Source organism: Nelumbo lutea, chromosome 1 (assembly GCF_056320005.1).
Source record: "Nelumbo lutea isolate HS-2025 chromosome 1, American lotus-T2T, whole genome shotgun sequence".
NCBI classification, from domain to species: domain Eukaryota; kingdom Viridiplantae; phylum Streptophyta; class Magnoliopsida; order Proteales; family Nelumbonaceae; genus Nelumbo; species Nelumbo lutea.
The window spans coordinates 173,728,633-173,743,344 of NC_142684.1; the positions used below are offsets into that span (position 1 = coordinate 173,728,633).

The following is a 14,712-nucleotide window of genomic DNA, read 5'->3' on the forward strand; positions in this document are numbered from 1 at the left end:
GCAGGTTTATTTGATCGGTTATTTGTTTCTTCTTTAGATAGTTTCTAGTTGTGCATTCTCTTCAGTGGCTTTCATATAATGCAAAGAAGATTATCAAGTAGCAAGTTATTCGCATGACTATTTTTAGTTTTCTCATCTTCATACCAATCATCTTTTCGTGTTCATTTCTTTCGCGTTCTTCTTATATTTCTGATTTTTATTTTGATGTTGTGTCGATTAGTTATCTTTTATATTATTTCAGTCTTGGTTGAAGGATTTGCTTTCAATTAATTTCGTTAGCTGGAATAATAGTTAATATGCAACTTCTTTAGAATTGATTAGTTGTGTTTTTTTGGTCTTTCAGTTTATTCTCTTTAATATGGTTTGTTCTTAACTGATTCAGATTAGTTAGATATTCTGTCCCTGTTTTTTGCTTTCTTGTCATGGAACACCATGTGGGCCTTACCTATTGGACCTGGGAAAGGGGTGCCTAACCCCTTCCCTCTCCCATTCAAGCCTTACCTAGATTGGTTGGACCGGTGCCTTGGGCTTTGGAGTCACTATTAAAACAAAATGTTTTAGAAAATCATTTCCTCAGAGGTCCCATCACCTCCATCTTCTAACTTGATGGGTGGCGACTCCATATCTGCCCAGGTAGCAAGTGAGCCCGGTTTTCCGATGCTCACAACATGATAAACAAATTGAAGAAGGTAGGGCTTTTAAGTTTTCGGCTGGCCTATATCCGATGTATGAAAGCATAAGATCCCAAATTTTGGGAATGGATGACATTCCAGATTTACATTATGTTTACTACCTTGTAAGGAATGAAGAGGTTAGAATGAAAGAAATGCAAGTTGACACCCAAGTACAGCCTGTTGAGCATTCAGCCTTGATTTCTTCAACCCAAAAAGGGGGCAAACATTCAGAAAAGAGACATCTTAAGTGCTCTCATTGTAGAGGTGATAGACATTTGAAAGAGACTTGCTGGATTCTTTATCCTCATCTGGAACCAACTGCTTTAAGGAACTACAAGAAGCCTTAGAGGAGTCAAACAACAAGCGGGAACATTGTCATAAGCAACAATAGTGAGACCTCAGAGAACACATCTATAGTTGCACCTCTTCCTATGGGACATACTACTAATTCTCGCACATTCGGGTCATTTGATTTCATTGCTCATGAGGTAAAAGTCCTTATCTGGGCCATGGCTCATCTAAGGAACAATTCTCTTGCCTCCACCTCTCTTGCTAGATCAGGTATTGTCTCTGCTCACAGTGTAACTTGTCCTATAGAGTCTAATTCGTAGATTATTGATTATGGTGCTACTGACCACATGACACTAGACCTGGCAATTGGGTTGGGTGGGTTGAGTTCAAGTTGGGTCAAGGAACTTTGGGTTGATTTTGGGTTGGGTTGTCAAATGCTAGAACTTGACCCTAAATATTCGGGTTAGGGTTGACCCATGGTTCAATTTGGGTCATCCCAAAAAATAATTAAAATTTAAAAAATAAAGAAAAATTACATGAAAAATGTAAAATTAAAATAATTAACCTTAAAATTCCAAATATAAAATAAAAAACTTGAACATTTAACAATTTAAAGAGCAAACAATAAAAAATAGACTAAATAGAAAAAAAATTAAGAAGTGGAAACTTCTAACAATGCATAAATAGTCCCAATTAGACGTGACAATCGGGTCAGTGGGTTGACCCATTACCCAACCCAATTTTTTTCGGGTTGGGTCGAGTTGGGTCATTTTCACATTTTGGTAGCTAAATATGAGACCCTAACCTTATTTTTTCGGGTTGTGTTGGGTCAACTTTTTGCCAAGTCTACATGACACACATGTGTTCTTTATTTTCTTCTTATCACTGATGTCTAGCCAAGATAAGATGAGAGTTGCTGATGGTTCCTTCTCCACCATCTTTGGGAAAGGGGAGGTTGACCTAAGCAAGGATCTCTCTCTTAAATCTGCTCTACATGTTCCCAATATTGCTTCCAACTTCTTACCAGTTTCTAAGTTTACCAAGAATTTAAAATGTAGCATAACTTTCTTTCCTACTTATTTTCAGGACAAATTGATGAAGAGAACGATTGGGAGCGGTCATGAGTCTGGAGGTCTCTACTATTTTGATGCAGACATTAGTTTAGCCTTACAATCTTCTACTGTCAGTGGTTGGGATAACGAGGAGTCAATAACTAGGTTACATTTGTGGCATGCTAGACTAGGTCATTTACCTTTTTTTGTCAATGCAAGGATTGTTTCCTGAGTTGTTCAAGTGTGTTTCAAGTCAGAGTTTGGTTTGCGAAGTGTGTCAATTGTCAAAACAAAAAAACTCTTTATCCAATTTCTAGTAATGAAGTTCAATCTTCTTTTGATTTGGTTCATTCTGATGTTTGGGGCCCTTCACCTATTATTTCTATAGATGGCTTTTATCACTTTATCAATTTTATTGATCACTATTCATGATTCATCTGGATCTACTTGTTAAAAGGATGTAATAAAGTGCCACGGATAACTATGGCATTTTGTAAAATGATTGAAAATCAATTTTGGCAAGAAAATTAAGCAATTCCGTTCAGATAATGTTGCTGAATACTTTGAAAGCTCCTTGAATTTGTTCATGAGAATGCAAGCATGCTACATCAGTCATCTTGTGCTAGTACCCCCCAACAGAATGGGGTTACTGAGCTCAAGAACAGACATTTATTGGAGACAACTCGAGCCTTACTTTTCAACACAAGGTTCTCAAGCACTATTGGTCTCAAGTAGTCCTTACAACATCGTATCTAATAAATCGGATGCCATTTAGGGTGTTGGGTATGAGAACTTCTTTCTCTATTCTTTGTCCTAACCTTCCAAATTTTCCCCTTCCTCCTAGGGTCTTTGGCTGTGTGTGTTTCATCCATGTCAAAGATCCTAAGAAGACTAAGTTGGATCCAAGGGCTACTAAATGGGCCTTTTTAGGGTTCTCTCTTACACAGAAAGGCTATAAGTGCTATGATTCATTACCAAGAAAAAATATGTCGCCAAGGATGTGGTGTTTTTCGAGTCTCAATCCTATTTTCAGTCTTCCAAGAATCCTCTTCAGGGGGAGACTAGTGGGATGGAAGAGAAATTTTCTTATCCATCTTTTTTTGTGCCTCTTTCAACCTTGGGTCTTCCATCTTTTCCTCCTGATCCTCTTGTTTTTAGCAGCTCAGTAGAATCTAGTAAGACTCCCATTGACCTTGTTACTGCTCCTGACTACCCAGGTGATTCCATTAGGACTCCCACTGAACCAGCTACTGCTCCTGATGTTGAGGGTGTGAATGATAACACTAATAGACAACAAAGAGATATATGAATTCCCTACAAAAGAAGGAAAAAAGATCCTCCAACTTATGGTAACAACCAATCGAACTCAGATTAATCTTTCAATGAATCCAAGTAATCCTATCACTAATACTTTTCATTTTGATTTTCTCATTGCTCTTTGTAAGCCTACCCGTTCTTATACTACCCGACACCCCATTACTGAATATTTTTCTTATTCATGTCTATCTCATCGTTATTATTCCTTTGTGTATGTTCTTTCTTCTGTTCATGTCTCTACTAAGTACTTAGAGGCAATGTTTGACCCAAGATGGAGAGAGGCAATGAGTGAAGAAATGAAAGCCTTAATGAAGGCCAAGACTTAGGAATTAGTGGATTTATAACAAGGGAAGAGTATTGTGGAATGTGAGTGGGTGTTCACTTTGAAGCATAAGGAGGATGGGTCCTTTGAAAGATATACATCCAGGTTAGTGGTGAAGGGGTTTTACTCAGAAGGAAGGGATTGGTTACAAGGAGACATTTGCCCTAGTTGCAAAGCTCAACACAATCCGGGTTTTATTGTCATTAGCTACAAACTTCTCATGGGAGCTACATCAGTTGGACGTGAAGAACACTTTCTTAAATGGTGATTTACATGAGGAGGTATTCATGAAACCTCCACTCGTTTATGATTTTGATGGGAAAGTATATAGACTAAGGAAAGCATTATATGGCCTCAAGCAATCCCCTCGAGCTTGGTTTGAAAGGCTTTGTGGAGCTATAATGAAAGTAGGATATGATCAGAGTAGTGTAGATCATACCTTGTTCATAAGGAAATAAGATAGCAAACTTACAACACTTATTGTTTATGTGGATGATATGGTAATTACCAGAAATAGTTCAAGAGAGATAAAAATATTGGAGGAATTCTTGGCATCTAAAATTTGAGGTCAAAGATTTAGGCCATCTAAGATACTTTCTTGGAATTAAGGTTGCAAGGTCATAAGAGGGCATTTATATATGACAAAGGAAGTATGTCCTTGATCTCCTATAAGAGACAAGTTTGATAGGGCGTAGACGTGTGATACTCCAATAGTGCAGAATTATTGTCTATAGGAATTGGTTGAAGAGTACTACCATGATAAATAAAGATACCAAAAGTTAGTAGGAAAATTGATATATCTATCTCTTACTCGACCTGATATTGCTTATGCAGTGCATGTTGTCAGTCAATTCATGCACTATCCAAAGTTTCCTCATATGAAAGCAGTGGAAAGAATCATCAGGTATTTGAAGACATGCCTAGGAAAAGGAATTTTGTTCAAAAGGCACAATAAAATTGAAATTGAGGCGTATACTGATACATATTAGGTTGGTTTTATTGGAAATAGAAAGTTTACTTTTGGATATTGCACATTTGTTGGAGGGAATTTGGTTATATGATGAAGTAAAATGCAGAATGTGGTTGCTAGATCAAGTGTAGAAGCTGAATATCGAGCTATGGCTCGTGCTGTTATTAAACTGTTGTGGCTTAGGACCATCCTTGGTGAATTCAGGACAAAGGTTGAGTATCCTCTCAAGCTGTATTGTGAAAACAATGATGCTACCAACATTGCAAATAATCCAGTGTAACATGATAGGACTAAGCATATTGGAATCGACTGACACTTTGTTAGAGAGATGATTGTCTCGAGTGAACTTTACATTCCTTATACTCCTTCTGAGATGCAGGTTGTAGATGCTTTGACTAAAGGACTATCTTCAATAAAGTTCTTAGGCTTACTTGGCAAGCTAAACATGACTAATATCTATGCTTAGCTTGAGGGAGCGTGTCGGTTCGAGTAGTTAAGTGTTTGTGGGCCTAGTTTATCTTTTATATTTAAGTTTCTTAGTTTATAATGGACCTTTAGCTATTGGGCATAATCCTGCTTTATCTTTCTTTATTATGCCTAGGTGTCCCATCACTAATTAGGGGCATTCTAGTCCTTTTGTGTAATCTATTATTGTGAATATATATAAGTTAGCTTCTAGGGCTGGCAAAGACTACTATTGCCGCCCATTCTCAGACCTGTTCTCCCCTCTTCTTCTTCCTCATCTACTGCTGTTTTCCAGTTAGCACTAGGGATGAACACCACACGATTGATCCACAATCACAGAAATAAGAGTGACATTTTCGAATTTTGATGGCTGGAGAGTAGAGATACAAACTAAGATTAAATTTCTGGTAGATCATTATTTCAAATGGCAAACATATACAAGTGCACCTCCGCACTCTAATGGCATCATTCAATATCAAATTATGTTGGAATTAGATCATAAATACAATCCATTTGAATGCAACTAATAAATCAATCAAATTTAAGTTATGTCGAGAAAATTGATACATTTTAATTGTATCGTGTAACTTGTAACACCCTTGCTTACGGGGGTTTGATATCTTATTAAGAGCAGCAGGACACCTTGATGCACCTTTTTTTCCCACCTTTGCGGTTTTATTACTCGAGTGGAAGTGAACCAAAGTCCCTCTACTGAGAAGCACGACTCTTATTATTTGTTTCTACATTTCTTACACGCTTTAGTTCACAACATTTTCTGGGAATCTGGATCAGATGCAGAAAGTTGGGCATACATGTCTGATATCGCTGTTTCAAAGTAAGCCTTCGCTTGAGGTCTCTTAATCTGGAAGAAATAAATGAACAGAACACCATGAGACCATTTCATTCTAAATATATTTCATTTCTTTCACACTTGACTGAAGCTAGACTTGCCTTGAATGTTGGAGTGAGAAGGCCATTCTCCACGGTGAACGGTTCAACAACTAAAGTTACAGCTTTTGCAAATTCAAAACCCCTCAACTGCACAATGGAAGATGGTAAAGTGACAAACTTAGAGTCGAATAAATAAAATGCAAATAAATAACATAGGTGTCAATGCAACTTTAAAGTCTAAAAGTATATTTGTCAAAATGTCACCTGAGCTTCCCTTCCAACGGCATCCATGTCAGTCAGGACAGCTGCCTTTGTTCTTAGATCATTACAAAGTTGCCCTAGATCTTCATACTAACATGAACCCAGGATGGATTGTACAGTCAGATTTCCTTATTTGTCCAAAAAACACTATTTTCACTTAACAAACTGGTGCATGTGTTTACAATGACACCTTGGAACATAATCAAACGAGCTGATTGTTTGGTCTTTGGTATCTTTTCATACAACTGTCCATAGAATAGATCTCACACAAAGCTAATTGGCATTGGCAGTGGATACACAAATGTGGAGAACATATTAAATTGGCACTAATCAAGCTAAGACACTGAAGTTTAATTTCATTTTGTCAATGTGCACAACATTTGCTTAACAACTGGGCAACTGATGGCACAATTTTCAGAAATGAATTACGCATGTAATATTTCTCTCTAACAGAATTCAATACGAGGCAGTTTAATCCTAACGCGCTCGAAATCAAACATGCGGCTCTTTAAAAATAAGCTTCAAATAAAACATCTTATATGACAAGAAATTCAAGAAAATACAAAGCTCAATAGAGCAGCAAATGATGAATGAAAATAAGAAGCTGCAAGAAAAGTTTACCAGGAAACACATCATGTTTAGAATAAGTTACAGAAAAAAGTTACAATCTCTAGGAGGCAATACAAGAAAAAAAAAAAAAACGAAGATGATGCCCTTCTACCTAGCATTTATGTTTTTTAGATCATCCTTACCTAAGCCTTGTTCAATCTATAATGGGTTTGGCTACATGAATCCTACTTTGCCATTCCATTCTGTTTGGTGCCATATCCCTTGTAAAATCATGGGTGCCTAAATCATCTCGTATTACTTCCACCCAAGTCCTTTTTTCCCCCCTAGCTCTTCTAGCCCCTTCAAGTAACAGATCACTTTTTCTAACAGGTCCTATAGATGGTCTTCTGTGCATGTGGCCAAACCATCTATACCTACTTTCACTTATTTTATCACCTATTGGAGCCACTCTTAGGATCCTTCATATGACTTCTATTCTAATCCTGTCCTCCTAGATTTACCACTCATCCATCTAAGCATTCACATTTCTGCCACTCATTTTTTGGACATATTGTTCCTTGACTGCCCAACACTCTGTTCCATACAATATAGCTGGCCTTACAACTTTCATTTATGCTTTTAGATAAATATTAAAAATGCAGCCTCTTTAATGGCAAGAAAAAAACACAAGCTAAAGGGAAACTTTTAAGGTCCACAACCTTTATTCAGTTCAAAGTCACCAATCACATTCCATGTGATGGGACACCCAAGACGCTATTAGGAGACACCAAAAAAGAAAAAAAAAAATCTTGTCCAGCAGTTCTCATATGGTATGACAATGGTTCAGTCACCTAGGAAATGACGTGGAAAAACAAATTTATATGTATAGATCTTATTTTTCATTTATTTATTGTATTTCTGAAGCAATGTTATTTTAGTTTTTATGGATGTGGCATTAAATAGAACGGAATGGTGAAAAAGGATTCATGTAGCCGACCACATAGATGATGAATTCATGATTGCAAGTCATTAGAAATTTTAATGACTTGTTTGAGTTCACTTTTCTCAATGATTAATATGTTGATGTCATTACAAGTCATTAGAAATCTTAATGAGTGAAAAAAGTATTAGTCTTAATATGTTGTTTTGGGGCAAGAAAACTTGGCTGTATGGAAACAACAGCCTGGGCTGTTTTGAAGCTTCCCACACTTGACGCGTTACCCCACTTAGTTCTTTAATTGTCCTTTTAATTAAAAGAATATAGATTCCAATTATTGTATGGAATTATTATGTTAATATATTTCATAGGGAGAACAAATTCGATTTTCCAGAATGCAGACTGTTAAAAAACATTTTTTTTTAATTGTTAAGAAAAATCTATGCTGCCAGAAAGACATGATACCTGAATGGGTTTGACCAGTCAAATCCCCACCCCCAGAATTTGATAAAGAACCACCTGAGTGGTTGCCACTTTTAGGGGTGCTCACGGTTCGGTTAACTGAACTGTGGCCTATTTTTTAAACCGAATCAGGGTTACCGGTTTTTGGAAAACCGGTAACCGAAACCGAACCGAAATCAATCAGTTAACCAGTTGACCGGTTAGATTAACCGTTGGTTTTTCATTTTTTTATATTTACAATATATTAATAAAAATATATAAATATATATCATATATTACAAATATATATATTTATATATAATGCATATTTATTAATTTATAATATATAGAAAATATATAATATGCATAAATATGCATAAAATATATAGATATATATGTATACTGGTCGGTTAGTTAACCAATTTTCTATGTTGGTTAACCAAAACCGAACCGGTGCCTTCTGTTTTTTAAAAATACTGAACCACCCGGTTCAATTAACTGAATTTTCGATTCGGTTTCGGTCGAACTTTTGGTTCGGTTCAGTTTTTCGATTTTTCTTGCTCACCCCTAGCCACTTTTATGATACCAGTTGATTGGTTACAACTTTTTCCAATATCATAGTTGAATCCTTTTTGTTACCTATATGATGGAATTGTTGGTCATACCAAGGTTTCAGACAAAAATGAAATAAGGTCATTTTCTAAAACATCTATTAACCTTTTTTCTCTTTTACTAATTGCCACTTTTATGATACCAGTTGATTGGTTACAATTTTTTCCAGTATCATAATTGAATCCTAGTTGTTATCTATTAGTGTCGACTGTATAGGGGTAGTTTGGTCTTTTTATTTATGTTTGGGGTGAGGTGTAATGTTTAAGTGATGTGTCTGATACTTAAGTAGGGGCATAACAGACTTTTTGTTTTATATTAGAAAACTAAAAATATAACCTGGCTGACTAGAGAGAGAAGACTTATCTCTCTTGTTCGAACCGCTTTCTTCTTCTCCTCTCCTCTCTTCTCTTCTTCTGTTCTATCTTCTCTAACTTTCTTCTACTGCTATTTCTAACTGAATACTAATGCAGATCAGAACTTTATCATGGTATTAGAGCCACTGTGACAGATTCAGATCTGCCCAGAATTCTTTTCCAACATCATTCAGCCTAGGGTTTTTCAAGCTTTCTTCATCATCTATTGGAGATAAGAAAGGGCTGAAAAGGAGTGGTCGCCCTTTCCTTTTGGAGGTTTTCATGCCTCCGGTCTGTGGTTTAGTGGGTGTTTGTAGTGGTTTGTAGGAAACCCTCTAATCGATGGATGGAGAGGGCTGTTTCAGGTGGTTCAATGGACAGTCGAGTGCAGGTTGGTTTTTTGTTGATCAAATAGGTGGGCTGTATGGGTGTTTCAATGTGAATCGAGTGGTTGGTGAGTTTCAAATAGGTGGTCTGTATGGAGTGTATTCGGGTAGCTTTGTGGTACTAAGTGAGGAATATCAGTGACTGTTATTGCTGAAAACTGTGACAGTAGGTGTCTTCAGCAATAATCTATCACTAGTGTGCAGTGTGGTGAAAAGTGAATTAGGTGTGTGATATACAGGTGAGAAAAAAAATTCAGATATGGGAGACAGTAGTGAACACAAGTCTAGCATTATGGTTCCCTCCGATTACCTGAATGTTCAGATGACGTCTATCAATTTGAATGGGGAGAATTATGTGCCTTGGGCGGAATCTGTAGAGGTCTTGCTTAGTGCTAAGAAGAAAGTAAAGCATATAAGAGGAAAAAAACCTCCAGCTGATTCTCAGGAATATAGTGATTGGGAACAAGAAGATGCGCAGATTAATGGCCTGGTTATGGAATAGTATGGAACCCAAGACCAGTGTTAATTTTATGTTCTTAGATACATTTAAGGAGATTTGGAACCATGCCAAGAAGCTTGTCCTTTGGACAAGAGCTTTAACAGGAGTACTTTAATCTGCAACAGGGTAATCAAAGTCTTGAGCAATACTATGCTAGCATGAGGAATCTTTGTAATGAGTTGAATGTGTACATTCGATGACAACAGAGAGAGAAACTCGATGTAACCAGATTTTTTAGTAGTGCTGAAATCTGAATATGAGCCAGTGAGAGCATAGATACTAGGTGGGTCAGCTCTTCCTTCTCTAGAAGAGGTGTTTGCCAGACTTTGGAGGATTTTTAGTAGGTCTGCCTTTGCAATGACAAGAAGGGGTGGGGGGTCGTGGAGTTAGAGGTGGAGCTCGGGGAGCTTAGCCTGGTCGCAATGGTGGTGGTGGACCCATGTATGGTCGTATTGGTGGTAGTGGACCCATGTATAGTCGTGGTGCTGGATGTATTGGAGGTCGAGATTTAGGAAGAGCTCGTGGTAGAGGACGTAAGAATGGTATGAAGTATACACATTGTGGAATGGAAGGGCACACCAACTTTTGTTATGATCTACATGGCCCACCTTCAACTTGGGCAAATCATGTAGTAGCCGGTGATAGTAGTTCAAGACAAGATATTTAACAAGCTAATCAGATGCCTTCTACATCTACGGATGTCTCAAGGAAGGAGATGATGAGTGTTCCATGTGATGAGTATGAGCGGTTTATCCAAGCCACGTCTCACTAGAACACAACTACCCTCGCACACTCAGGTATGGCTTGTCTGGCATCCAAACCCTCCCATTGGATTATCGACTTTGGAGCTTCCGATCATATGACTGGGACTCCAGGTGTGTTCTCCTCCCTTTCTTAATGCTCCACATCACACTCTGTTGCCCTCGCTAATGGTTCCACAACTTCTATTTGTGGTGTTGGTAATATTGACATAGACCCATTATCCTTGTCCCCAGTTTTATATGTTCCCAATTTTCCTTTTAATCTTATGTCTGTTAGTAATCTAACCAAGTCTCTTAATTGCTCTATCACCTTTTTATTCTTCTTGTGCTTTTGAGGATCTCGAGACGAGGATGAAGGTTGGTGGAGGGCATGAAGCTAGTGGATCTCAACAGCTCTTCAAACGTCTCCTCTTTAGTGGCACTACAGACTTGGTCATCCATCGCTTAAAGCACTTAAATCACTTGTTCCGTCATTGAGTCGTCTTTCTGTTTTGGATTGTGAGTCATGTCAATTGAAGAAACATCATTGTTCTCCCTTTCATCGTATGTTGAGTCCTTTTTCTTTAGTTCATTCAAATATTTGTGGTCCAAACAAAATAGTATCATACAATGGTTACAAATAATTTGTTATTTTTGTTGATGATTATTCAAAGATGACGTGGCTTTATCTTATAAAAGAAAGGAATAAATTGTGTTCCATTTTCCAAAAATTTTATGCTAAAATCCACAACCAATTCGATGTACACATTAAGATTCTTCATTATGATACTGGTCGAGAATACATTTATACACCGTTTTAGGAGTATTTACAACAACATGGCATTATCCATTAGACCTCATGTACCTACACCCCACAACAAAATGGGGTGGCTGAGAGAAATAACCATCATCTTTTGGAAACTACTCAATCCCTTTTGCACCATATGAATGTACCTAAACGTTTTTAGAGTGATGCTATGCTTACACCTTGCTTCCTCATTAACCAGATGCCTACGCCCATCCTTGAAGGCCATTCTCCTTTCACAACTTTGTTTCCTACCTTGTCTCCATTTCCTATTACACCCGGGGTTTTTGGTGTCTGTTTTGTCCATAATCTTGGACCTAGAATGGACAAATTAGATGCACGATCCACTAAATGTATCTTCCTTGGCTATTCGCATACCCAAAAAAGGTATAAGTGCTATAACCCCAATTCTCGACATTCTTTTCTATGTCCTGGTGTTACTTTCTTTGAGTTTATTCTGTTTTTTTTTTTTTTTTTGGGGGGGGGGGTCAAGTGATGTCTCTTCTTCTCCACCGCCTCTTCCAGTTTCCATTGAGGACCCCATTCCACTTGTTCCAATTGTGACCAAGTCTTCACCTCTAGTGCAACTTCCTGTTGGTTGGCCACCCATTCAACAAGTGTATATGCATTGACAACATGTACCAGTTCCTCCTCCAACTTCTTCACTGTAGACAAATCTAACAGTTGTTCCCACACCAGCCCCACCCCTATTTCTGACCTTGATCTTCCTTGTTTGTCGAACTGAACCTGTTGAGAGAGCTGAGAAGAAGAAGAGGAAGAAGAAGAGAGGAGAGTCTGATGTGTTCGAATGGGCACTGTTCATCAGTCGGCACTGTTCATTAATATAAGAGCAATACATAATTTACATGAAAGGACCAGGATGCCCCTGATTAGTGATGGGACACCCAGTCTAATAAAACACAAGATACAATTAGGCCCAGTTACTAAGGCCCATTAACTAGAGACTCTAATACCCAGCCCAGACAAGAGAATAACAATATATTAGCCGAACCAACACTCCCCCTCACTGTGGTTAGCCCTTTAGTTAAAACATCTACAATTTGCATCTCTGAGGGAGTGTAAGGAATGCAGAGTTCTCCTGTGACTATTCTTTCTCTAACAAAATGGCGGTCTATCTCAATATGTTTTGTTCTATCATGTTGCACTGGGTTATTTGCAATGTTGATAGTAGCCTTGTTGCCGCAATACAACTTGAGAGGACACTCAGTCTTTACTCCCAGTTCACCAAGAAGAATTTTAAGCCACAACAGTTCCACAACACCGTGAGCCATAGCTTGATATTCTGCCTCTGCACTAGACCTTGCAACAACATTCTATTTTTTACTTCTCCATGTAACTAGATTTCCCCCAACAAAAGTGTAGTAACCTAAAGTCAACTTTCTATCACCCAAAGAACCAGCCCAATCTGCATTAGTATATTCTTCAACTTCAATTCTATTTTTTTTCTGAATAGAATCCCTTTCCCAAGGCAAAACTTCAAATATCTGAGAATTCTTTCTACAACCTTCATGTGAGGAATTTTGGGGTTGTGCATAAACTAGCTGAAACAATACCTGATCTAGCAAGGGAGGTGGAAGCAAAAGAATTTGTCCTTAGGCGGGCCAGTGCCCGGATAAGTACCTCTACCTCATCAGCTATGAAATCCATAGGCGGGCCGGTGCCCAGATAAGTACCTCTACCTCTACCTCTACCTCCATCGTTGTGACTTACTGCTAGGTCCCCACTTGCCGAATGGCCCTTCTGGTGCTTCTTCTCTTTCCTCAATGCTGCTGGTTTCAAATGAGGGTAGAGAACCCAACAGTTCTCTTTCACATGTTTTTCTCCCCCACGTTGAGTACACCTCAGGTGTCTCTTGTCAGAGAACTTGTTCCCCCTTTGGCTTGTTGAAATGAGAGTTGAATGTTCTATAGACTGCTCTACTGGTTTGGTCTGGGCATCAACTTGCATCTCCTTTCTTCTCACCTCTTCATTTCTCACAAGATAGTAGACATGATGTAGATTAGGCATCTCATCTCTTCCCAGAATTTGGAGCTTATATTCTCATATACCAGAACTAGGCCAGCCAAAAATTTGAATGCTCTACCCTCTTCAACTTGTTTGTCGTGTTTCTCCTTATCTCTATCATTCTCCTCCCAGTCTATGATGAGGTGGTGATCCAGCTCTTCCCACAATCCTTCTAATGTAACAAAGTATGTAGCAACACTCATGTCTCCCTGCTTCAAGGCAGCAATATCTTGATTCAGTCTATAGATTCGGGCATTATTCTTTTTCTGCCCATAGGTCTTAGACACCTTCTCCCATATCTTGGCAGCTGCGGAGAAGTGTTGAACCGTCCTAGCTACCCTAGGAGTCATTGAAGCAAGCAGCCAGAACATGACTGTAGCATTCTCTCTTCTCCAAACAGCATATTCAGCACTCCCTATTTCGGGCTCTTTCTTCTGCCCGTCTAAATAGCATGTAAGATCCCGGGATGTGATAAAGAGCATGGCCGAAACAGATCGTTCCCCAAAGTTGTATTCATCAAGTAACACACTTGTTATCTGTAGGCTGTGCAAATTAGGGTTCTCCAGATTAGGAGACCTCCCACTAGTCCTAATATCTCTAGAAGAAACTTCCCCAGATATGGAAGACATCTTCTCCAACTTGCAAGAGTACCAAAACTGTCACATAGGTTATGCGAAACCTCTTCAGACTTCCGGACCTTGCAGCACTGTAATCTCAGACCTGAGGGTCTGTTTTAGGGCTGTAATACCCTTCCCACTCTGCTGTACTGCACCACTCACTGCTGTCGCAAGCTGCCACTTACAGTTGAAGTGCCGAGCCAAAAAAAAAAAAAACTCTACTGTTTTTGGCCACTGTTTCCGCAACCCTGACCTAGCTGTTGTGGCTTCTACCACACACCAATCACTGCTATCGCAGGTTAACCTTCACCCACGAACTGCTCTAGGACTGCTGAAATCAATCCTCTCTTCTAGATCTGTTTTACACAGATCTCACTTAGCCGAATGGCTACACCTTGCTCTATGTATCTCTTAGGGCATCAGCTACTGGGACTAACTCCCCTTGGGCCCTACAACCAAGGGAAACCCTAAGTATAGGTTCTGTTGGGTTCTACGACCAGACCTA

General features: G+C 38.6%; 1 protein-coding gene across 2 annotated transcripts in view; it reads right to left on the reverse strand.

Annotated features, from left to right (window-relative positions):
* Positions 1-5,482: 5,482 nt before the first annotated feature.
* Positions 5,483-14,712, reverse strand: part of LOC148879278 (long chain acyl-CoA synthetase 6, peroxisomal-like) — a 73,802-nt gene continuing 64,572 nt past the window's right edge. The window contains exons 21-23 of one of the 2 annotated variants that reach the window (XM_088960772.1): positions 6,247-6,333; positions 6,043-6,129; positions 5,483-5,953 (exon numbers count right to left, since the gene is read on the reverse strand). In XM_088960772.1, the coding sequence (XP_088816898.1) occupies positions 5,855-5,953; positions 6,043-6,129; positions 6,247-6,333 (273 nt within the window). In that variant the 3' untranslated portion in view covers positions 5,483-5,854. The remainder of the gene's footprint in view (positions 5,954-6,042; positions 6,130-6,246; positions 6,334-14,712) is intronic. The other variant, XM_088960773.1, reaches the window with a different exon arrangement.